The sequence below is a fragment of the Melanotaenia boesemani genome, chromosome 18 (genome assembly GCF_017639745.1).
Source record: "Melanotaenia boesemani isolate fMelBoe1 chromosome 18, fMelBoe1.pri, whole genome shotgun sequence".
NCBI lineage: Eukaryota > Metazoa > Chordata > Actinopteri > Atheriniformes > Melanotaeniidae > Melanotaenia > Melanotaenia boesemani.
The window spans coordinates 1,227,603-1,252,273 of NC_055699.1; the positions used below are offsets into that span (position 1 = coordinate 1,227,603).

Here is a 24,671-nt window from a genome sequence, read left to right on the forward strand (position 1 = left end):
TTTAATCTCTGTTTTTAAAAGTCATTAAAGACTTCCCATAGAGGGAACACTGAGCTCTGAATCAGACACAAGTTCATCTCAGGTAATAGAGGAGAGACCGGGAAGCAGCTGCTGTCCTGGAAACAGCCGAGCCTGGCGGGCTGCGAGCATCGCTGCACGCAAACATGCAAGCGTACACACTGCTACACACCTTAGAATCTGCTGTGATGGTGGGGGGTGATGATGAATGAGCAGCAACATGATCTGCTTTCGGTGCTTCTCGACACAACAAACCCCCGTGAGCGCAGCCCCCTGGGAAAACGCTTAGCAGTGTGAGAGATGAAGAGCGAGAGAGAGACCCAATAAACCACTGAAGGGGTGAGAAAGAGTGAGTGAGGAAGAGGAGAACAGAGGAGGAGAAATGTCTAGACAAGAGAAGAATTACAGGTTTGTCCGATTAACGTGAAAGAGAAGAAAATGCTCACAATGGACAAAAGTTTCCCCACGTAAACTCTTTAGGATAAACAGGAATGTCTACTGTGAGCCAGACTTGATGATCATCATCAGCCTAAATGAAGGACTGATATAGAGAGGATTGTCATCACTCCGCTCCCCCGAGCAAATGCAACATATCTCAAATATACTCCTAGGCTACATTTACACGTGCAGCTGAACTCTGATGTTTTTGCCTCCATGTGACTCATATTGGATTTATAACGGCACAGATCCGATGTTTTAAGATTCGACCCAGGCTACTGTTATACTATGGTCCTATCCACCTTTGTTTGGTTTGGTTTCACAGTGCGCTTTACTCAAGCAGACCACTGTTCACTCAATATTCACCAAATATAACCAAGAAGTTAAAAGAAAATCCACATCTTTAATGTCCACCATCAAAAATGGCTTGTTCAGCACAAATAAACGGTGGAGCAACATTACATTTATGCAGTTTTGGGGTTTCTGTGGGGTTAATGCAGTTTACACTAGAAGTTCTCCAGAGTGAGCAGCAGGAGAGGCTGCCAGCTTTTCAGCATGTCACTTCCTCTCTTTGGTTCACTGGATGGCCCGTTTGCTTTAACACTGCAAGCAAATCACAACCACCAGGAAGTCAACAGAGATCCCAGAGGACTCAAGACAACCAGAGTTCACTTCACTGGTTCGCACCAGAGTGCGAACGAGCATTCACACTGAGTCAAATGAACCACACTATCCATGGAAGCAGACCAGAGTTCATTTAAAAAGAACCAAACAATGCTAGTGCCAATGTACCCTTAGAAAACAGAGGAAGAGATTGTTGTATTGAACTTGTATTGAAGAGATGTTTAAATCTATATTGTGAAGTGGCACCATGATGGCTCTAGTTTTCGAAAACCACATTAGTTCTTAGCTGGTTCTTTATTCAAACAAAGTAGAGCTGGCTCTACTATCATCCCTGAACCAGAAGTGAAATCCTTTCGATCAAAAAGGAGGGAGGACCATGGAGAAAAACCTTTCCAGTTGTTTCACTGCTTTCATTTTGAACTAGTCGCAGTGTTGTAGTGGTTAGCACTGTTGCCTCACAACAAGAAGGCCCATAGTATAAATCTCATTTTGTACTTTTTGGCTGGAAGTTGCATGTCCTCCCTGTGTATACGGGTGTTCTCCAGGTACCCCTGCTTCCTCCCACAGTCCAAAAACATTCCCCTTGGTTTAATAGGTGATTCTAAATCAATCAAATGTGCATTGGGTGTTCGTCTCATCATCTATGTTACAATTAAACAGGCATATTTTTTTCCTTTTTACTGTAGCTCCTGTGTTTGTGTACTATTGCTGAAACCTACTTCTCAGTCAGTCTGGACTAATCTACCCAAAACAAGCCTGGTCTTACAGAGAAAAAGTCCTGGGGTTTAAGCTACAGGTATTTATGCTCTGTGCTAAAGATGGATACAGAGCCTTTTGTCCATCTTCCGACCCTTACATGCACGATTTGCTCTGCTGAACATTATTTGATCTCCTCCATCATCGCCATGTTTGCTGTTGTCTGAAACTGATGTTGGAACTCGGAGGTGAACTCTGAACTCTGCCCTGCCCTGGTGGCTGTACTGACTAACAGCCATGCTTACATAAGGGATGCATGAAGGCAGTGATGTTTGAAACAGACACCCCTAATTATGTACGTAAAGGAAACATAAATGGACCATAAGTCAAAATGCAACTTTTCGTTTTGTTCAGATTTGACTGAATAAGATGTGGGGACAGAAAGTTTAGCAGGTTTTTCATAGCAAAATGTAAACAATTTAGAAATTATATGTACAGGAAAGGGAAATTAGACTGTGGTCCTTTATGCTCTTGGCTTGGCTTCCAGGTATTTTGATATTGTCCACGACATAGAGTTAAAAACAAAGAGGATATGAGATGTCCATTTAGATCATTGCTCCCCCACAGATGTTTCCTCCATTACGAATAATTAATCTGCCATATAAGAAAGTAATCAGATTGTGTAAAGTGCTGATTTGTGGTCTTTTTAAAAGCTGTGGAGGCCCTTCTAGAAGTCAAAATGATTAAAGTCAGTGAATACATGTGTGATGAGACAATAAGGTGAGAGGAAAAAGAAGAGCAGAGGAGAAGGTGGCAGGTGTGCTGCAGCTGAAGTGCTGGCTCAGGGAAACACATTCAGCTGCTCGTTTGTCATAAAGAAACAGAAAACTAAACATCTGCTCGCCTGCTTCTCTGTGCAGCTGCACACACGAGATGTTTGGAAAGAAGGTCTGCATCATGCAGCAGGAATGTGACTTTAAGGCGGCGTGAAAGCAGGAGAACAAAGGCTTTGTGGTGCTTCTGAATAACAGCAGATAAAGCCGACATGAAAGCAACAACATTAAGTGTTTGATTTAAAAAAATCTGTATTTTCTAGTTGTGAAAAAAAATCTTTAAAAAAAAGTGTCAATCACCCACAAATCTCCTGTAGAGCCTTGATGTTTCACACCCAGACTGCTGTGTGCTGACTCGGCCAACGCCTGCAGCAACAAATACAACATAAACGGAGTCATACACACGTGTGTGTGTGTGTGTGTGTGAGAGAGAGAGATAAGAGGTACTTCCCCACCTCACCCTTTATCTGCCACTGAAAGCATGGATGCTTATCACAGCTACACAATACACACAAACACCAATGTATTTAGAAAGAAATGGGAGTAATGGGAAGAACAGTTAGTGTGTGTGTGTGTTTGCACCAAAATTCATACCAACTGAAATAAAGTCTTTATAACAACACATAATGTCATTTGTGTTTATTACTGTATGTCTACAAACAGCTGGTTCCCCCTCTGAATTCAGACTGTTACATAATGAACTCCATCGTCACGGCAACCAGGTCCAACATCCTTCCTGGCAACTGTCTCCATGACGAAAGGTTTGACAGGCTGCAGACTCTTCAGATGTTTTCCTCCCTCATCATTTCAGTTGGTTTAAACATTTCTCTTTCCCTCACTTTTAAATCACCTCTTTTTGTTCCCTTTCCTGCTTTTTTATTCCTCCAAACATCTCTTTCTTTTTATTTTTCATTCTTCTAGTTTAGTTTGTCTTTCCTGCTTTTTACTCTTTTTCTTTATTCTCTCCATCCAGTTTTCCTTTACTTTCATCAATACATCATCCAACGCTTTTCTCTAGTTCTCTTTCAGATTGTTACTCTTTTCTTTATTTCTACCTTTCTCTATCCATCTTTTTGTCCTCCTTCCTTCCTTCATGTCTTCTTTCCTTCTTGTATTTCCTTCTCTCAATCTTCACCTTCTTCTTTAGTTTTATTGCCTTTTCTCTGGGTTCTGTTAGTTCCTCTTTCTTTTAAATTTCATTTTACGTCTCCCTCTCTTCCGGTTACTTTCTTTACATCCTGGATCAGTTTCTTCCTCTGAGTTCTTTGTTTGCTTTTCATCATCAGCATCTTCTCCATCAGCTGTTGTTGTCCTTCTTTTCTTTAATCTTCCAAGTATTCTGACATCCTAATTTTTCCTTCTCTCGTTTCCTCTGTCTTTTCTTCATTCCTCTTTTAATTCTAGTTCCATTATTTCTCTATTTTATTCATTGCTTTGAAACAAATTCTTTCTTAGCCTTTTACCCTTTTTTCTATATGATCCTCTTTTCTAATTTTATTCCGTTCATCCTTTCATTCCTGCTTTCCTTTAAATCTGTGTTCCTGTCTTTTCTTTTCCCCTTCTCTTTTCCATGACTTCTTTCCTTCTTCATCCTCTGCTTTTTTTGCCTCGTCAGTGATGTCCTTTCATTTTGTATTTCTAAATTTCCATCCGTTTCTTCCTAATTTTTCCTCCTATATCCATGATTCTCTGTCTACTAGTCATTTATTCTCCATCTTCCTTCATTTTTTCCATTTCATGTAACTTTTTTCCATCCTCGCATCATTCCCTCCGTTTATTTCTTTTTTATACCACATTTCTCTCTTCTTTATTCCACATTTCTTTTCTTTTTGATATCCTTCCATTGGACCTCCACTCCTTCCTTCTTTCTATTACAAGATGTGATATTTGAAATAAACGCACACACACACACACAGATGCGAGTGCATTCATGCACGAATGCCTACACATTCACATAAGGCTGATATGAGCACAATGAGGCCATTTCTAAAGGGATAAATCACATGAATTGGAACGGTCCGGTCATCACGACACACACACACACAAACACACACATGTTTTGGCATATTCACTCAGTCGGGTCAGCACATCCCCCTGCAGGAGAAGATACAATTCCTGTTCCTGACAAGAGAAGAATAAGAGGCTGTTGGCTGCAACTGTATGTGTGTGTGTGTGTGTGTGTGGGTGTGTGTGTGTGTGTGTGTGGTGCTGTCTGGCATATCCACCTCGTTATTAAAAATCCATGAGACCATTAAGCTAAATAGATGTGTGGGACTCTATTATTGCTGCAAACACACACAGGCACACACACTTCATGATCCACTGACTGGTGACCATAGAACACACTTCACTGTGTATCAATAACAAAGATGAAGAAGAAGAGGGAGAAAAACAGATGCATGACAAAAGGAGGGAGTAAAGAAATGTCTTTCTAATCATTATATTTGCTTTTATTTGTTGCTCGTTGTTCTATAAAAGCCTGAGACCCGACCGTTGTTTAGTCTGATTATTAGTTCAGTTATTTCATATTTAAAAAAAAAAAAATTCCACTGACAATTCTTACAGTTAAATATGTTTTTCTATCATTTAAGATTCCCAAATTCAGACTTTCCTCCAGCATCCTCAAGTCTGGGTCTTTGTGTTTTTGTTCAGTGGAAGGAAAACTGCTGCATCCAGCAGCCTCCTCTAAGACAAACACACATCTCCGCTCCAGCGTGTAAAACAGGACAACCTGCTGGCAGAAATGCAATATAGCTTAATGCATAATTATGTTTTCATTAGTACAGAATGTTGAGAAAATAAGAACTGCTGTGGTTTCATTACCTCAGAACAAGCTACACCACAGGTCTCTTCTCACCAAACAAACTGCACTTTCTCTGAGAGGAGGAATCTGCAGCTGCATCCAGGAAATGTCCCAATCCTAAACGGGACCTTTCCAGGAAGCGATTCTGATGAGGATCCTCGTTTTCCACCTCTTTACCACGAAGTTCTAGCAGGTAGTTTATGCTGATCAACAGGTTGCTTAAAAACTTTTTTTTTGTTTGTTTTGCTGACTTTCTTTCCTCATCACTCCTTCTTATCTTGGTTCTGTAGAAAAGCTGAAGAAGCAGAAGAGGACTGATACCAGATAATCTGAGTATTCTTGTTACAAAGCTGTTACAGCCTTCTGATGGATCTAAACACTCCAATTAAAACACACACACACAGAGTCAGTGATGGATGGATTGATATGTTAAGAGGCGACGACATGACGTGTTCATGCTGCAGGGGACATAGCTTAGAGTTGGCAGGTAAAGTAAGCCGGTGTGTGTGTGTGTGTGTCCTGGGGGTTACAGAGTAAGATGAGAAGACAGATATCAGGCGAAAGGAAATCTTTCTGCTCCTCTTTTTACCTGACGAGATGAGTGTTTGAGGTGGATTACAGTTGTTCTACATAAAGCAAACACAACCGAGCCTTTCGGGGAAAAGGAAAGATACCTGATACCAAAAACATAAAACCAAACGTACGATGTGACTGAGCTTAAAAAAAAATCTAAGACAGACTGTCTGGAAGTAAAGATCATATGGATGATCAGAACATATGACTGACCATCTGGGGAGCATAAATATGTCGTTCATGACAACCTAAATGAGCAGATGTTATCTTCATCTTAGACGTTTCTGGAGTCCAAACCTTAATTTTGGCCCTGAGGTCCCCATGAAATCATATTCTGTACTCAGGAGTGACTTTATTTAAATTTCTTTGTCAATTAATTGCTTTTTTAAGGCAGATGGGTAATGGTAGGTGGAGCCTGTTCAGGCTCCATAGAACTGTCCAATCAGAGCTGACTATCAGAAGGAGGGCTACCTCATCAGGTTTTACAAGAGGCACAAACATTTAGACAAATCCTGACAAATACTGGACGAATACCCTCCACTGTTATCCAAACTATTTTCTGAATGATGTCAATGGAATCTGAAAAGATTTGTGCAGTTCTTGGCTTTTCTAACAGTGGTGGAAAACTCCAGTTATAGAAAAAAAACAACAAAAAAACAAAACAATAACTGTATGCAAAGAAGAGGAACTTTTATTTCATTAGTTAAGATGTGTGCCCTCGGTCTGCCCAGAGAACAGAGGACAAACGACACGCTGTCGCGTAAATAAGACAAATAAAATGAAACCAGGCTACTCAGTTCGGATCCACAAGGTCTGTAGCCCTGCAGGTTTTTAAAGTCTTCCTTGACTCAGATTAATGAGTCTTTGTGAAGAATTTCATAGGCTGTTGGAGCCATTGAATCCGAGTCAGGTGTGTTGGAGCAGGATGATAAGGGAGTTAGAGGAAGGTAAGTGGTCAGTTCAAGCTTCCACCACAAGCCTGTAAACGTCCACAAGACTCTCAGGTTGATCTAAAAATGTTTGTAAAAGTACTGCAAAGCTACGGAGGTGTTGAACACACACAGCATCGATTTGGTTTAATCGAACTTAGTGGGTCAAGTGGCTTTTATTCGCAGCGTAAAGAGAGGAAAGGAAGGAGTACAGAGACGGGGAGGACATGAATGAATTGAATTTCTTACCGACTTACTTCATATTAAACAGAAATGTTAAGAAGAATAAAATATAAAAAAACGGAGGAAAAGCTATGAAGTGGAACCTGTTAGCTTTTGTTCCGGTGACGTCACACCTCCGTTTTTTCTTATACCTGCTTCACCCACTTAGTAGCACCACCTCATCCTCCCTCATCCGTTTATTCTCCTCCTCTCTCTCATCTGTCCATCCGTCCTCCATTCATCCATCATTTCCCCCTTACTTCCTCCATCCATCCTTCCTATCCTCACCTTTCCTCATCCATTCATCTTTTCATTCTTTTCCCCTTCCTCATCATACATCAATCCATCCTTCCCTCCCTCATCCGTTCATTCCTTCTTCCCCTTCCTTTTGACATTCATCCATCAACCATTACTTTCTTATCTGTCATCCATCCTCCATTCCCTCATCTGTTCATCCCTTTTTCCAAACCTCAAGCATTCACCTTCTTCACTCTGGTATCCATTAACCCTTCATCCCCTTCTCTCCATCATCCTTCTCTCCCTGATGTCCATCCATCCTTTCTTCCCTTATCCATCCTTCTCCCTACTGTCACTCGTTCATCCCTTCTTCCCTAACTCATCCATTCTTATCCCTTACCCACTCATCCTTCCAACCTTTCTCCCCATCTGCCCTCCCCCTTCATCCTCCTCTCTCTCACCCATCCTTCCATCATCCTCTTCATCTCTCCTCCTTTACGCCACCTTCATTTTTTTCTCCTTGCTCCTCTTTTAATTAATTTGTTTCTTGTTTTCTAGGCACCATCTGGGGGGTCCTAAGTGGGTCACTGAGATTCTGATACTACCCCCCCCCCCCCCCCCCCCCCCCCCACACACACACACACACCCACACACACACCCACACACACACACACACACACACACAAGAGTCTCCTCCTCCCAGCCTTGAAACACGAAGCATCCCAGATGAACCAATCAGAGAACTTTCAGATCTCTGCATAATGTCATCCATACTTTTCTTAAACCAGTAAACTGGGGCGGGGTCTGACAAGAAGAGCAAAGAGGGGAAAAATGAAGACACAGCCTGTTCTTCTTCTTCTCTTCCTCTGACTCCAGCTTCAGGACACATATAGCAGAGACACACACTGATCAGGTAAACATAACAAACACCACTATGTTGCTCTGGAATGTTAAACTTTGGAAAACTGGGAGCTTCAGGGGTTAAAGGTGTCAAAATGAATCCAACCACCTGATAACAGTTACTGATAAACCTAACATCTGCTTCATGTGTAGGTATGAATAACCCAACTTTCAGAAGTACATGAGCAGATATTCACAGCTGATTGGCAAGAAGAAAAGAAAGATAAATGCAGGGAAATCAAATGAGAAATGCCAAACATCTCCACACAACCTGGAGGCATTTTGAACTCAGTATAAAGTCACCACACAGCAGCACCTGCAACACAAGGAAATCACCTGAAAACCCCAAACTTCCTGAACAACAGAGAAGCAGCTGAAACTCACCACCAGGTTTCCGATAACCATGACCAGCATGAAGACGAGGATGCAGAGCGGCTGCCCGGCCACTTCCATGCAGTCCCACATGGTCTCTATCCACTCGCCGCACAGGACCCTGAACACGATGAGGAAGGAGTGGAAGAAGTCCTTCATGTGCCAGCGAGGAAGAACGCAGTCCTTCGAGATCTTACACACACAATCCTGGAGGGAGGAGACAGGACAGAGCGAATCAAACCACATTTACAAAAATCTGAACATGACCAGGCATCACATGACGCGTTACTGTAACATGGGAGGCATCACCTGGTAGTTTTTTCCAAACAGCTGCATGCCCACCACGGCAAAAATGAAGACAATGATGGCGAGTACCAGCGTCAGGTTGCCGAGGGCGCCCATAGAGTTGCCGATGATCTTGATCAGGGTGTTGAGTGTCGGCCATGAGCGAGCCAGCTTGAATACACGCAGCTGAAATACAAACACAGAGAAATGAAGAAACAATTCAGTAAAGGATGTATTCACACTCCACAGATTTACTTTGATTTAAACAAACTCTGCTTTGATTACTCTCCCAGTGCAGAGGTTCCCGGCACTGTGTAGTTAGGTGGGTGGGAATGTTTATTCCTCCGACGGGGGCCAGGGTAGAAAAAGTTTGAGAACCACTGGAGTAGAGGCCTGACTGTTTTGCCCATTCATTTTGCTTTGCACTGGTTAGGTATTTGTTAGAGAGGAAAAGAACCACAGAGTAAATGGACTCTACTTATATAGCACTTTTCTAGTCATGTTGACTACTCAGAGTGATTTTACACTACATGTCAGAGTCACTCATTCATGCACAAACTCATAAAGCACTTCTATTGTTATATACTAACTGCTTTGCTCCATCATACAATTTCACACCCCAATAGGCACATTAGGGGGCAACGTGGGGTTGCCCCCTAATGGAGACTTGGGCATGTAGTCAGGGGAAGCCTGGATTTGAAACATCGACTTTCAGGTTGGCAGAGGACTGCATTTCCTCCTGCGCTACAGCTGCCCAGAAACAGGGTCGCTCTGGTTCAAGTCCTTCTAGAGAACTTTCCATTAATGGATGGAAAGCCTCCGCCTGTATAGAACTGAACCGATCTTCACACCTGTAGTCCAGTAAGACATGCCGGACTCTGACACTCAGTGGACGGGTTTCATGAACATCCATCAAACTCAGAGTGAGGCATTAGTTACACCAGAGAGAGACTACATCTATTAAAGACCCAGGTCTGCTTTTAATTCTTTTCCTTCCAGGGTCATTTTAGTTTCTTTATTCTCAAGGACTGTACATTCAGACCAGTTTTGTTACTGTTAATGTTGTTATTTTGTGTTTTCTTATGGTTGTTCATCTTCTGGGCTCCTGCTGTTCCCAAACCTTCTGATTTTGGCCTCGAAGGTAGTTTATTTGAACAGTAGGCAGTTTGTTGTTTTGCATCATTAATAAAAGCTAGTTAACTGAGTGAAGAGTTACTCCAATCTATACATGAACATAACTTCTGCTCCAAGTGGACCTTCTGTTAGGACCAGTACTGTTTCTTAGCTGGAGTAGACGGTACTCCAAAGGGTCTAGCAAAGCGACAGTAACAGCACCAACACGGCCACAGAAGAAACGGTTTAAACTTAACTTTATCTGAAAAACCCCCATGTTGCTCTGTGTAATTGTAAAATTACATTGATTAGCTCCTGTCTAATCCCAAAACACCAACTATGAAGCAACAATAATTAAAGAAAAGCCTAGAAATGGACAAACATTTTCCAACTTTGAGATATGAATGTCCAACAATGAGCTATCCAAGTCTGATCCGAACTCAGAGGATTCATGAAGCTCTCAGCACAGATGCAGATTGATGAAGAGCAAACATTGATTTGTGTTTTTCTTTAACATACGAGCAAAGGAGGATTAATAAAAGAGAGGACAGAGAAACAAAGGAAGAGACAAGATCAGAGAGAGGGAAAAAAGAAAATCCCAGACATAATTAAAGAGTTAAAAGTAAAGAAGAGAAGTATAAAAACAGAAAAGCAAGCTGAGGCAAAGAGAGAGTGAAGGAAGCATGAGTGTGTGCTTATTAGAGTGTGTTTGCCTCTGGTGGAGGCCAGCGATGTCCAAAGTGACACTTAGAGAGATTGACGCAGACAGACGAAGACAGGCTGCAGGAATCTGTGTGTGTGTGTTTGTGTTTTCTGGGTCGATGTTGGCCGCCTCCGCTCTCGTCTGCTAGTCCTCGTTTGTTAGGGCCGCAAAGTTGGCTGCAGCTGAACTTTGTGTTGAGTGACATCGCTCATCATCAGCCTATCATCAGCCTATCACCACATCCCCTCAGCCGCGTGAAACATCCTGCTGACGCCGCCGTCGCTTTAGCCAGCCCCCTCCAACACTACTCACTATTTACTAGTATTTTCTTACATTGCTACCAGTATTTTTGTTCTTGTTCTGAGTTGTCTGTGATATAAAAAGCTGGATTTAGCAATTAACAGATATTATAAAAAGATTTCTGCAGTGAAGGAGGATTGTATAGATCAGTGATGCCCAACCCTGGTCCTCAAGGCCCACTATCCTGCAGGCCTTAGATCCAAGATCCTGCTGCAACACACCTGATTCAAATGAAATGGTTCTCTTGAGGACCGGGGTTGGGACTCACTGGTATAGAGTACAGGTGTAATCTGTGTGATTTACCAGTCTGAAGGAGCGTAACACACTGAGCCCCTCGACATCAGACAGGCCGAGCTCCATGAGGCTGAGGCAGACGATGATGCTGTCGAAGATGTTCCAGCCTGTCTGAAAGTAGTAGTACGGATCGAGGGCGATGATCTTCAACACCATCTCTGCAGTGAAGATCCCTGAGAACACCTGACGAATCCAGACAAACGGATTATCTGTACATCAGTGTATTATTGAGTCAAAAGGCCAACAGTCACAGGGCAGCAGCCCTGAGCTCGTTGTTTTGGTGCCGGCCAACGCTTGTAACATATATTAATGAGCAAAGGGACACTGTTGCTTTTTGTTGAGCTTTCTTCATCAATCCAGCATTCAAGCAATCAAGATCTTTAATGTCATTTTGCAAGAACAACAAGGAGTCTCTCGGCTTAAGCAGACATAAATAAGAAAACAAATATAACAAATATAATGATATTAAATATATAAAAGATATAAGAGCACCTCTATATTTACAGAAAATCTGAAATAATTCAAAACAGACAGTAATATTACCAGCACATGTCAAATTTAAGGTCTGCCGGCCACATCTGGCCCATGAATGAATTATTTTTGTCCCACATGATCATATCTAATCACTATTAGAGTGCACGCACCACCATGATACTTTAAACGGCCAGTGCACTGGTGCTTCAATCCGAGCCACACACCTGGCTTCTTCTCTAGCAGCCTCACGGCACTGCTAGAAAACAGGGGGTGTCAACAACCCCTCTTCCTAAAAATGGCTGAATGAAAAGTGGACTTTAAAAACAGAGGACATGTGTTTGAAGATGTAGAGGACAAAAGTTGTGTCTTCTAAGTGGAAACAGTGAGGCTGTAATATATATATATATATATATATATATATATATATATATATATATATATATATATATATATATATATATATATAATGTGTGAATACAAGGTTTTAAAACATGTGGAAGTCATGTGTTTTGGCCTCTGTCTGTGATTAATGATCGATAACATTGACTTTATTCCTCCTTTAAATCTGAAATAAGTGATGGAGCCATGTTTGCCTGAGCTGTTTGTGTTTTTTTTTTTTTTTTTTGGGTATCTGTATTTGTTATTAGAAAAAACATATAAAAGTTTATTTAAACAAACACGACTAAAATCACGTCGACATGTATGTATATATACATGTACATATATATATACATATACATACATATATATATATATATATATGTATGTATATGTATAGCAAGTTTAAAAAAAACTTCAGATTATCTCAAATCTTTGACAATAACAGGAACTTGTGACACCGCTGACTTCAACTCCATAAAACGTACATGCTGCTCAATATATTTCTTTCTTTTTTAAATGGGTCAAAAAGGGGATCAGATTTTGCACAGAATTAGATTTTGGTAGAATTTCAGGTTTGTTTGTCATTGTAAGGTTTCGTCTCTACTTATTCGCCACCACTTTACTATCTTTTTAGCCAAATAAAGCCTAATCTAACCAGGAAACACTGATAGCAGGCATAAAAAGAGCAAATAACTGATCCCTTTTCAATGTTAAGTCTATGACTGATAAATCAATGTTTACTGTTTCCACTTTCCTCTTCACTGAGAGGAGAAACTGAAGGAAGGACAACCTGCTTTTTTTTACCTGCCAAAACAGAGCAGATGCACTTCAAGGCTCTGCTCTCAGACATATACAAACACAATATGACCAACATCTCCTCTTATACTCCAATATTCAGAATTTCATATGACAACAACACACACACACAATACAGAGATAAAAAGTGAGCACAGGTAGGAACACAGTCAGGTAAGGACACGTACACACACTCATGTTCACACACAAATGCACAAAGTTACAAGAGCTAAATGAAGGGCAAAGTCCGCTAAAGGGTAGGACATTTCAGACTGGGTTAGGTTCACACACATGCACACACACGTCATCTCCTATAACTCCAGTTGAAATGCACAAGTTCTTTAAAAGCCAACAGGAGTTCAGCTTCTGCAGCACACTGACCCGCTACGCTAACATTAGCACACGCTTGGGTTAGCATGGAGCCCAGCGTCACTCAGCTCAGTGTGTATGCTAAGTGTACGAGTATGTCACACACACTGCCGTTAGCTTTGGGTAGCAGCGTCCGCTTCATACACAGACACAACACAAAGAGGCACAGAAACAGAAAGACATCAACACACATGTTGTTTAGCAGTTTTCGCTTCTGTGTTCATTTGAAATCTTTTCTTCTTTGCGTCTTTTTGTCTTTTTGTCTTTTTGTATTGTATAAAGTAGTGGTGTTCCGATCGATCGGACACCGATCATTATCGGCCGATATCCGTAAAAAAGTATGTGATCGGTGTTCGCCGATCAATGCCTTTTGTTGCCGATCACAAAATCTGACCACCTATATTTCATACTCTGCAACCTGCAGAAGCGCTGCGGGCAGTGTCATAGCTCCCGCTTTCCTCCACAATTTGCATGCGCGCGGTTGCAAATCCAAAGCAAACATGTCTGCCGTGTGGAAGTTTTACACTGTGTGTGAGAGTGATGTAAAGTTTGCATCCTGCAACACGTGCAACGCAAAAGTACCTCGCGGGGGAAGTACGTCAAAATCCTTCAATAAAACGAATCTAATACGGCATTTAAAGAACAAACACTTGACGGAGTACGCTGAATTTTCGAGGCTCACTGCACAGAATGAAAGGAAGACGCTGGTGCAGCCAGAGCGCAGCTAACGCAGCCAACAGTTACCAACACTCGTCCGTATGAGCGTGACAGTCAAGCAAATAACCACAAAAATAATTCAGTTAATCGGCCTTGACGACCAACCGTTCTCAGTGGTGGAGGACGCCTCTTTTACTTGGCTTTTTTTTTTAGCAATATTAAGATTTTGTTTTACTTTCTTATTTAGCCTTATGAGAGCCTTATGTGTTTTCAGTCTGTTAAAATATAGTACTACTGATTACTGAAAGATAGCGCATTGTACTATGTACATGTTATTGTCTAAATTAGGGGGATTTTATGGTTCCTTTTCCACATCAAATAGTCGGCAGTGCTTTTAAGAAAATTACAGCCAATCCATGTGATTATCGGTGATCGGCAGTGATCGGTGATCGGCAGTGATCGGCACTCATGGGTGATCGGTATCGGAATCGGCAACAAAAAACCTGATCGGAGCATCCCTAGTATAAAGTTTCGGTGTCTCTTGGCTGTTGTCATATTTAGACTCTTTTTGAAGCCATTTTGCCTCATCAGTTTTCTTTCTGTTCACTTTTTGCCTCCCTGCATCACGTAGTTGTCCCCGATGTCTCATGTTACACCGTCTTTCTGCAGTCATGTTTTTCTCCACATATTCACGTTGGTCTTTTTGGGTCTCCTTTCTTTCTATGGTGTCTGTTTATTTTTCTCATTATGAATCTCTTTAAAGTAAACATCAGAGAAAAAAGTTGTTTAGTCCCTTCAGTAATTTTGTGTCTCTGCAGTTATTCACATGTGTCTAAGTCCCCGTGACTGCGATGGACTGGTGACCTGTCCAGGGTGTACCTGCCTCTCACCTGCTGGGTTAGGCTGCAGCTTCCCCGCCACCCTTAACGGATAAAGTAGTACAGGTAATGGACGGATAGAAGTTCCCGTGTCCACTTGATTTCTTAAAAGTTATTTATGTACACAAAAAAAATATATAAACGTTTTCATGTGCTGAACTCAAAGATCTAAGGACACAAAAGGCCTGTTTCTCTCAAACGTTGTTCACACATCTGTCTAAATTTCTGTTAGCCAGAAAAAAAAAAGTGTTGCATTTAAAGTTTCGTTCGGTGTAGTTATGTGAATTTTTTCATGCTCTGCTGTTTTGCATCTCATTAAACATGTTTTTGTTTCTTCTTATTTTTTATCATGATATATTTGCTTTGTAGCCGTTTTGGTTTCTTCTTTTATGTCATTTCTAATGTTCTAGTGGTTTCTGTCTTTTTGTGTCTATTGTTTAGTTCTGGGATCATAAACTCAGGTCCTGAGGACCACTGCCCTGCAGGTTTTAGATGTTTCCCTGCTCAAACACACCTAATCCAAATGAAATGGATCCAGCAGATTGTTGTTGAGTTCTGCACAATGACTCATGAATTTTAATCCAGTGTGTTGAAGCAGGAAAACATCTAAAAGCTGCAGCACCGTGGCCCTTGAGGACCAGAGTTTGGGGTCTCTGGTTTTGGGATCATTAACATTAACACTAAAAACAGTTGGATTTCAGTAACAAAGCATCTGATTTGTGGTTTGTGGGCTTGTTGACCAGCCAGAGTCAAGTTTGTGAAGTCAGCTGTGCTCTCAGTGATTACAAAAATCTACTAAAACTCCTCTGAGCTTTGCTCCTGTGGTCTGATCTCTTAAGCTTCTCTCTCTGCAGACATCAGCGAGTCCAGTTTGCCTCACACAGCTTTACATCACTTGTGTGTGTGTGTGTGTGTGTGTGTGTGTGTGTGTGTGTGTGTGTGTGGTTGTGTGTGTGAACTTGCTGTCTTTAAAGTACGAGTGTGTTTATGGTGGTGTGTGCTCTCCGGCAGCAGCTGCTCTCCTGCTTGTTGTCCCAGACTGTGAAGAACCTCAATGTGACATCGGCTATGTGACACACGTGTCTTTAGCCTGCACATGCGTGTGTTTCACAACCAGTGTGATATTTAAGAAAATAAAAGGTGTATTGAGATCTAACTCAGTAGACCGTTTAGTGTGTGTGTGTTGCGTAAACTCAGCACACACACACAGATGTTCCTCTCATACGAGCTCATTAACTCTGTGGTGTGCTGATTAGGTCCTCAACAATCACACTGTTATTATTACCGACATCGGGAGAGACTCCTGCACATCCTTACACACCCTGTTTTATGTGTGTGTTGCAGATTGTAAAACACTCAGAATTAACTTTAAACAACAGGCAAGAAGAGGAGGAAGACGACAATGAAAATGTCCAGGACGAAGGTGGATCTGGCTGAGCTGGTTGTGTTGATGAGAATTCTGTGAAATGTGTGTGTGTTCAATTCTGATGTGTGTATTTCTGCATAGTTTCTGATTCTTGGACAGAAGGGTGAAACAGTGTGTTTGTGTGTGTGTGTGTGTGTGTGTGTGTGCTGCTGGCTCACAGACATCGGACGTCCACATCAGCACTCACTAATAACAGTAACATCAGCAGAGAGGGGATGACATGGACTCTGTGTGTGTGTTTGTGAGCCACGTGATTATTTTTGTCACAACCAGGCAGATATAATGAGTAAGCACCAGGACACACACTAATACACACACACACACGCACGCGCGCGCGCGCACACACACACACACGCACACACACACACACACACACACACACACACACACACACACACACACACACACACACACACACACACACCATGACTGGTGGCTTCAGGCTGGTCAGAGCTGCTCCAGTCCAGGCAGAACTCATTATAATAAACTATTTATTTAAGCCTTTTTTTTCTGATTTAAGACTTTAAATATTTAAATGAACTTGCTTCATTCAGAAATTTATTTCTGAATTATTTTAGTCATACGCTGATGTCTTCCTCCGCACTGCCTCAGTGCCCCTGAGCAAGGACAGCGCAGTGCTGACTGCATTAGATAAGTTACCGCAGAGGACTGTGTGTTTGTGTGTAAGGATACAGTGTGTCATAGATACAGAGAGGACACACACTCCTCATTACAGCAGACGTTCCTGCTGAAAGCTACAGTTTCCATAAACAGTTTACTGCTGTACGTCCACGTTACCTGAACGGTGATTCTCTCATTTGTGGTTTGAGGGCTCTAATCTTGACGTATGAGCTGCTGGTCATCTTGTACTGAGCTGGGAAGCAAAGTTCACCAAACTCCTCATCCTGTTGTTCAGACTCAGCTTCACCAGCCGACGGAAAGTCCGACTCAGACTAGATGACGCAGCACACGTGTGACTTGTAGATATTAAATTACTGGTCAGTAACTCTGTAGGAAGATCTAGAATGCTTCTGGAAAGATCTGAAATTATTTAAAAGTGAGTTTAAGTATAAAGTCAGAGGAAGACGAATGTTAGAGAACCTCTGTGGGTGCTCATGAGAACGAGACGTAAACTTGTGTCGGTGTTTTATGTGCTTTACAGTGGTGTCAATGAAAAACTGATAAAAACACTTAAAACTTTTCATAAAGCACTCCTAAAATTTGACTTTTGAGCATCTTTTTTCTGAGCTGGTAAATAAAAAAAATCACATGAAACAAGGTTACTGAAGCTTAAATTTAACTCTTAACACTGAAATATGATGTTTTCCTACATAAACAAGAATCTGTAATTAGCTTTAGCATCTACTAGCAATACCCAACACAACGGTTCTCTGTGGCCTCAGAGGATTCACCTTACTCTGTTTAAGCTGAATTATAGGCCCATTTCACACCTTTTTTTATGTATTGTGCAAAATTGTGCACCTTTCTAACATCAAGGTCTGTCTCCCTCTACAGTTATGGCAACAGTTTAATTTAGAAATGAATATTTCTTTTCATATCAATTGACAAACCAAACAGACGTCACTGATGTAACATAACCAAACTCAGAGCAGAAAAGCAGAAAAAAGATGCTTTGTGCTCAAATTTTCCCCCACAAAAAGTCGCAAGTCTCAACACAAATGTTGGTCAGCTTAGATGAGGTGGACACCTGAGGCGTCTAACAAAAGAGATGTCTCAACATAAACACATTTCTTAATTGTTTCTTAGAGCCACTACAATAAGACCACAGCACTAATGGAGCAGGGATTGTGAAACCAGAACAGTCCAGGCCACTTAAACATGAGTGAGGGATGTGAGGCTGCAGCAACCAGCTGCTTTAACAGAACCAGTCCTCATTCTGCAATTCCACTAAGAGAGACATTACGGGTTAGGTACATTGAGGAGAGGTTGTGTACTCATTGCACAGCATGGAGATATAGATAAAAGCCCTCACAAATGTTATGTGTTGTTCAGATCATCTGTGACGAACTGGCGACCGGTCCCGGGTGAACCCCACCTCTCGCCTGCTACTTGCTGGGATAGGCTCCAGCTTCCCCGCGACCCTGAACCAGACTAAGTGGTATAAAAAAATGAATGAATCAATGAACATTTAGAACTTTGTACATATGGAAATACTGAAAGCCAAAGATGAAAGCAAACAACAGCCAGCAGTGAAGCATTAGCTGACATTGCTTCTGTCAGCACGTCGTCCTGACATGATCTTCTACAAACCAGCTCACATAACACACACATTTAGAATGTGTGGAGCTGGGAACAAGAATTTAAGCTGAATATTTCTTTTCATATCAATTGGCAAATAAAATGTAATAAGACATCACTGATGTAATATAACCAGACAAGGACACTAATGCAGGTGTGTCCAGCTCCAGGCCTCCAGAGCTGCTGTCCAGCAGCTTTTATTGCATCCTTTCTCCAACAAATCAACATATATCAAATGACTGGCTTGTTACCAGGCCTGTGCAGAGCTGAGTGACATGAGTATGAGGAAATTTAGCCTTTTGATTCATGTTAGTTGGAGAAGGGATGCACTTATAGCTGCAGGACAGTAGCTATCGAGGACTGGACTTGGGCGCCTCTGCTTCAAGGTAAAGTCCGTCATAAAAGTAAAAAAAAAAACCCTTATTCTTCCTCTTTCACTTTTACTTAAGTAAAAGACTTAAATCAAACTTTTTTCTCTGTAGTAAAGGTGTATGCACTTCTGTCCCAACGGCTCTTGACCCAAGAGTCAGAGTTAGAGTCGGGAAGAAGAACTTTTCCTGGCTGATTACCCGAAACGTAGAAACAGTGTTTACACCTTTCTGAAAGTTCTGGGTGTTTCCACTATAAAATGCTTGGAGCAGATGCACAGAACAGCAGGAAAAATGCTTTAAGCCTTTTCCCTAAAAAAAGCTGTGAAACTCAAAAATGTTGGTCAGCTTAGATGAGGTGGACACCTGAGGCGTCTAACAAAAGAGATGTCTCACTATAAACACATTTCTTAATTGTTTCTTAGAGCCACTACAATAAGACCACAGCACTAATGGAGCAGGGATTGTGAAACCAGAACAGTCCAGGCCACTTAAACATGAGTGAGGGATGTGAGGCTGCAGCAACCAGCTGCTTTAACAGAACCAGACCTCATTGTGCAATTCCACTAAGAGAGACATTACGGGTTAGGTACATTGAGGAGAGGTTGTGTACTCATTGCACAGCATGGAGATATAGATAAAAGCCCTCACAAATGTTATGTGTTGTTTTGATCTTTGCACATATGGAAATACTGAAACCCAGAGAGGAAAGCAAACAGCAAGCAGTGAAAGCATTAGCTGACATTGATTCCTTCATCACAGTGTCCTGACATGATCCTCTCCGAACTAGCTTACATAACACACACGGACACACAGTGAGGCTCTCCCCTCTGACAGAAGGCTAGTTAAATGCTATGCAAACATCTGGGAGGATTCGAGCTTTCACCCGGTGAGAAACTCTTAGTAACGCGACGCAGCTATTATCCGACACCTCGCCTGCTCCAAACTGAATCGTAGAAGAAGTTGAGACTGTTTACGATGCAAAATTGTTCAGTTGCATCAAACTGGAGGCGACGGCGACATTAGAAGGGCTATTACGTAATCTGTCCCTCTGGGTTGTCGACTTCGTCTGGACACAAACAGTTAAGCAGGTAATTGCTCGGGACGTGGAGCAGGAATCGCATTAAGGTCTTTCAACCTGATTAGTTTTAAAAAGACCTCAGAAAAGAAGAACTCAAAGTTTGTTTGTTTGTTTTTACACTTATTCTGCTTTCATTTCCAGGACTGAATGTGATGCGTGAGTAGCTGAAGAGGACATGTTTTCAGGAAAAAAGCATTAAAAAAGAAAATCTTTTAAACTTCTCTTCACAATAGCTGCGCTCTCATGAATGACTTCTCAGACGTGTTGATATAAAAGTGTATCACAAAAGTGTAATGAAAACTTTTTTTTTCTTTGCATTTACGTTGCACCGGACGTGACGTAGGGGGTCATGTGACCAGTTAATGTCAAATAAAAATGGCGCAGTATGAATAGATTCAGGAGGAGACGGAAATCTTTTTACAAATAATTAAACAGATAAATATTACTGTCGTCCTAGATCGCAAACAACAATGAAATGCAGAGTTTTACAAGGAATTAGAAATTTCCATCCTCCTCACAGTTGAGTCTCCTGGGATGAGATTTTATGAGAATTACAGCTTACACGCTAAACACGGTTCAATGGAAACGCCTGCATGTCGCAGCTGGACTCCAAGTTTTACAAATAGTGATTTTATTTTGAAAAAAACTAATGGAAATGCAGCTAACAGCTATTTGTATTTAAACAAATTTTAAATCTTATTTAACTCCCAAATGTGTATCCTGGATATTTTCTTTCCATTTGTCTTAAAGGACAGATGTTATGCTTTATGTTAGATATACAGCACATCGTGGCAAAGACCCTGCAGATAAACAGAAGATGAACATTCACTCCTTGTTATAAAGAAACCAAAGAAAACTCGAAAAACTCACTGAGCGCAGAAATCTGTCATTTTATTTATTTATTTTACAATAACTGTGGGCATAATTTTTAGTTAGAAGCTCTAATTGCAAAATTATCCTTGTCTCTCAATTGTGAAGAATCCTTTTAAAAATTCCAGGATCCACGCAGTGTTCCGGAAACCCCTAAAAGTAATCACACGTCCCTTATTCCCTTATTAATGTAAACAAAATTCACCCATAACTTTTTGAGTTATGCTACTAACAAACACACAGATGCCGTGGCTCATGTTAAACTAGTGTAAAAGGTCCAGATCTAATGTGTCTCCATGTCTTTCTGTTTGCTTCCAAGCAGCCAAATTTTATTTTTATTTTTTAAAGTGGTTTTCAGCAACAGTTATCCACGTTCGTCTTTGGACTTTGGCTAATTATTCACCTATTTTCAGTCCAATTCAGTTCAGTTTCATTTTTATTTCACTTCACAACAATGTCATCTCAGGGCACTTTACAGCAGATCAGTTTAAGCCAATTCATAATAAATAATAGTCCCATATTATACATTTTTTCAACCATTTCATACGAGTGTCAGAGGTCCAGCAACATTGTTTTTTAAGTGTATTACCCCAAATTCAGCCTTGGTTCTTCATCTCAGCCGTTCCAGACGTGGTTCTAGTGGCTCTATGGAGAACAAGTTGTTTCTGAACCTTTTTGAATGTTCTTGATTGAAGCCTGACCACGCCCCTCTAGGTGTGTGTGTGTGTGTGTGTTGGGGGGGGGGGTGTCAATGCAGTATCCACAGAATTTTCTCGTTTTTGGTCCTCATACACAGGCTATGAGGACACACATGACTTTTAGAAAAGCTTTAGAAAGTGGATTTTGCTTAATGGGACCTTTAAGGAAAACCAGCAGTGCATTGTATCTTAACTTCCATCTAATTCCCCTTCGTGAGCATGCAAGAGGCAGCAGTGGAAAGAAAAAGATTCCCTTTCCACAGGAAGTAAAAACCTCTGGCAGAACCCGACTCAGACAGGGCGGCCATCTGCCTCGACTGGTTGGGGAGGAGAGACCAACGAAACCAAACGCCGACCTGAACGCGGCATCTGTTAAATGTCCTGGAAAAAAAAAGTTCAGCTTTGTTGCAGCAAGAAAGTTTTTTTGTAGCAACAAAGTGATTTACAAAGACTTATTATCTGAAAACTCAGCATAGCTTCACACGTGTTTGGAGGAGTTTAAATTAAATCCCATGTAAACATACCAGTACGTTAAAGACAGAACGGTTTTCTTTGAAAATCCTAAAGTGGTTTTGTGTTGGAGTCTTCAGGGTTTTTCTGCTGTTTGGATGCTTTGAGGACAAAAAGTGTCTGTTGGCTTAAAGAGTTATATCGTGAGATAGGGGACTAATTTTCTTATTTTCTCATTTAAAACATGGTGACTTGAGTTAAAACTAAGTGCTGAAACAGATCATTTATTTCTTTATTTATTAAAAAAATAAATAAATAATGTTTCCACTTTAAGTCTAAATATTTCTCCCTCAATCGCTCCAACAGCGTCCCACGTTCGTGCCCCGTCCCTTTGATTGAACACCACTGCTGCAGGCTGGTCCAAGGCCACTGTTTCTACTTTTGAGCTTTATTAGCATGTTGTTTCCCACACTGCTGCCTGCAGGCCGAGCTGACGACGGCTGACATGGGCGGACAGGTGTGTGAGTGTATGTGTGTGTACAGGTGTGATCAAAATGGTGATTTTGGCTGAGGGCCTTTCACACCTACGGTGAAACAATTACCATACTGCATCAACCTATCAGTTCCCATCAGCTCGTCGGCAGCATCTTTCTGCAGGGTCAAACACTGGAGTTAGTCAGGCTGGTTTAAAGCTATCTGACCCATTTCTGTCAGCCCCAATACTGAAACCAACTTCCACTTTCCCCACACAGAGACAACACACACTTGTGTTATTTTTGTTTAGAAAAGCAAACAAATTGTTGATTTTTCCTCTCTGAAGATTTTTTTTCTTTTAAAGAAAAGCAGCTAGGAGGTGGTTTCACATGTCCACAGGTGGTTTCCAAACTCGTCTTGTTCTTTGTCACTTCTGCAAAATGTCACAGCCTCCTCAACTCGCCTCAAGTTTGGTGGTTGCTGCCCACACATGTGTGGCAAACAGCTGGATAGGAAGTTCCTCCGCTTTGCTTTCCTCCACAGGAACGCTTCAGTGACTTAAAAATACCTCTCAAGGTGTATATAAAGGTCATAAACGGTGTAGACCAACCATTACAAAAGTCCAGCTTCCAACAACTTTCAACCAGAGGCTGATGATCAGCTCACACATCATGTCAGAATAAATCTAAACTTGTCAACGTTTTGCTAATTAAGACATTTTAGGAAGTATTTTACTGAATCCGTTATAATCAGAGGCTTTGATTAAAAAAGGCTGAACTGTGAGGGTGTTCCATTCAAATTAAAGCTGTTTGCTAAAACCTTCGCACCTTCTAAGGAACAGAAAATAGAAACTGAGGTCTTAAATCATCCATTTTTCCTGATAATGTTGATGTACAGTAATTTGCACGTTACTACACGTCTAAAGGACCCACTAAGGTATCTGCAATCGTCGATGATTTCCAGCCTTCGCTGTTGTCCTACAGAATCAACCACATACATTCAACTATCTAGACTTTGGATGTTTTATCAGGCAGTATGAGACACTTTAGGCTTATACAGTCAAAATGACCAAATATATAGTTAATACAGTTGAAAATGATCTATAATGGTTTCCTTTAACTACTGTCTCCTATCAGCAGTAGGAGGAAAATACTGCTTGCATGAGCATTTTTACATCAGCGTAATCATTCTTAAATGTTTCTTTAACAAGACATAAAGTCCTCTTAATGGCTCATTTATGCTCTACTTTAAATTTGCATACACATACAGACGGAGCCTTCTGTCCGTCTCCTGCATTCATTACATGCATATTTCCGCTGTTTTCAGAGCTTGTGAATGGCCACCCAAACACAGCAGAGCAGTACCATTATTGTGTCTGTTTTTATATTCTGTAATGCTTTTAATGTTTTATGTGAAGCACTTTGTACCTGAAATGTGCTACTGTACAAAGAAATTTGCTCAGGCAATATATATATCATTCATTTATACACATAAAAGATATGTGATGCGTTTTAGATATACATGTACGATAATACTCTGAGTGCCTTCAGAAGTGGCGGGACTACAGGCAAAGGCAAACAGCATGGAATTACTGAGGCTTTACTTTGCTGTGTACCTTATAACAAGTTGGGAAAACAGTTTAAGATATTATAAAAGCGTGTTATGTTTGTCGTGTCTTATTGTGTGGCAAAAGACATCACTATGTCTGTGATATCAGAGATATTTGAGGAAAATATTTTGGTATTTTTTGTCAGTATCCCCCACCCCAAGTTACCAGCCCCATCCACCCCTTCATTCGTCTTTCCTACCAGGTTTCCGATGCTAAGCATGCCATTGAACTCGTCCGTCATGGGGTAGTGCTCCATGGCCATGAAGAGTGTGTTCAGGACGATGCAGACTGTGATGGCCAGGTCCAGAAAAGGGTCCATCACCATGATCTTCACCAGCTCCTTCACCCTCAGCCAGCAGGGGCAGCACTCCCACACCAGGAACCGGTGGGCGAAGACATACCAGCAGGGGTGGCATTTTTTATGGGACTCCTCCAGTTCTGCATGCCAAACAAAACAGGGACGACCCAAACACATGAGTTCAGAACAGCAATGAGGGGGACTGAGAAGCTGTTGATTTAATGGATGGGGAAATTATTACAGT

General features: G+C 41.3%; 1 protein-coding gene across 1 annotated transcript in view; it reads right to left on the minus strand.

Moving 5' to 3' along the window:
• LOC121629242 (sodium channel protein type 4 subunit alpha-like) overlaps window positions 1–24,671 on the minus strand; it is a 265,035-nt gene that overhangs the window by 82,222 nt on the left and 158,142 nt on the right. The window contains exons 16-19 of the mRNA XM_041968881.1: window positions 24,329–24,567; window positions 11,350–11,523; window positions 8,955–9,116; window positions 8,658–8,852 (exon numbers count right to left, since the gene is read on the minus strand). Of these exons, the coding sequence (XP_041824815.1) occupies window positions 8,658–8,852; window positions 8,955–9,116; window positions 11,350–11,523; window positions 24,329–24,567 (770 nt within the window). The remainder of the gene's footprint in view (window positions 1–8,657; window positions 8,853–8,954; window positions 9,117–11,349; window positions 11,524–24,328; window positions 24,568–24,671) is intronic.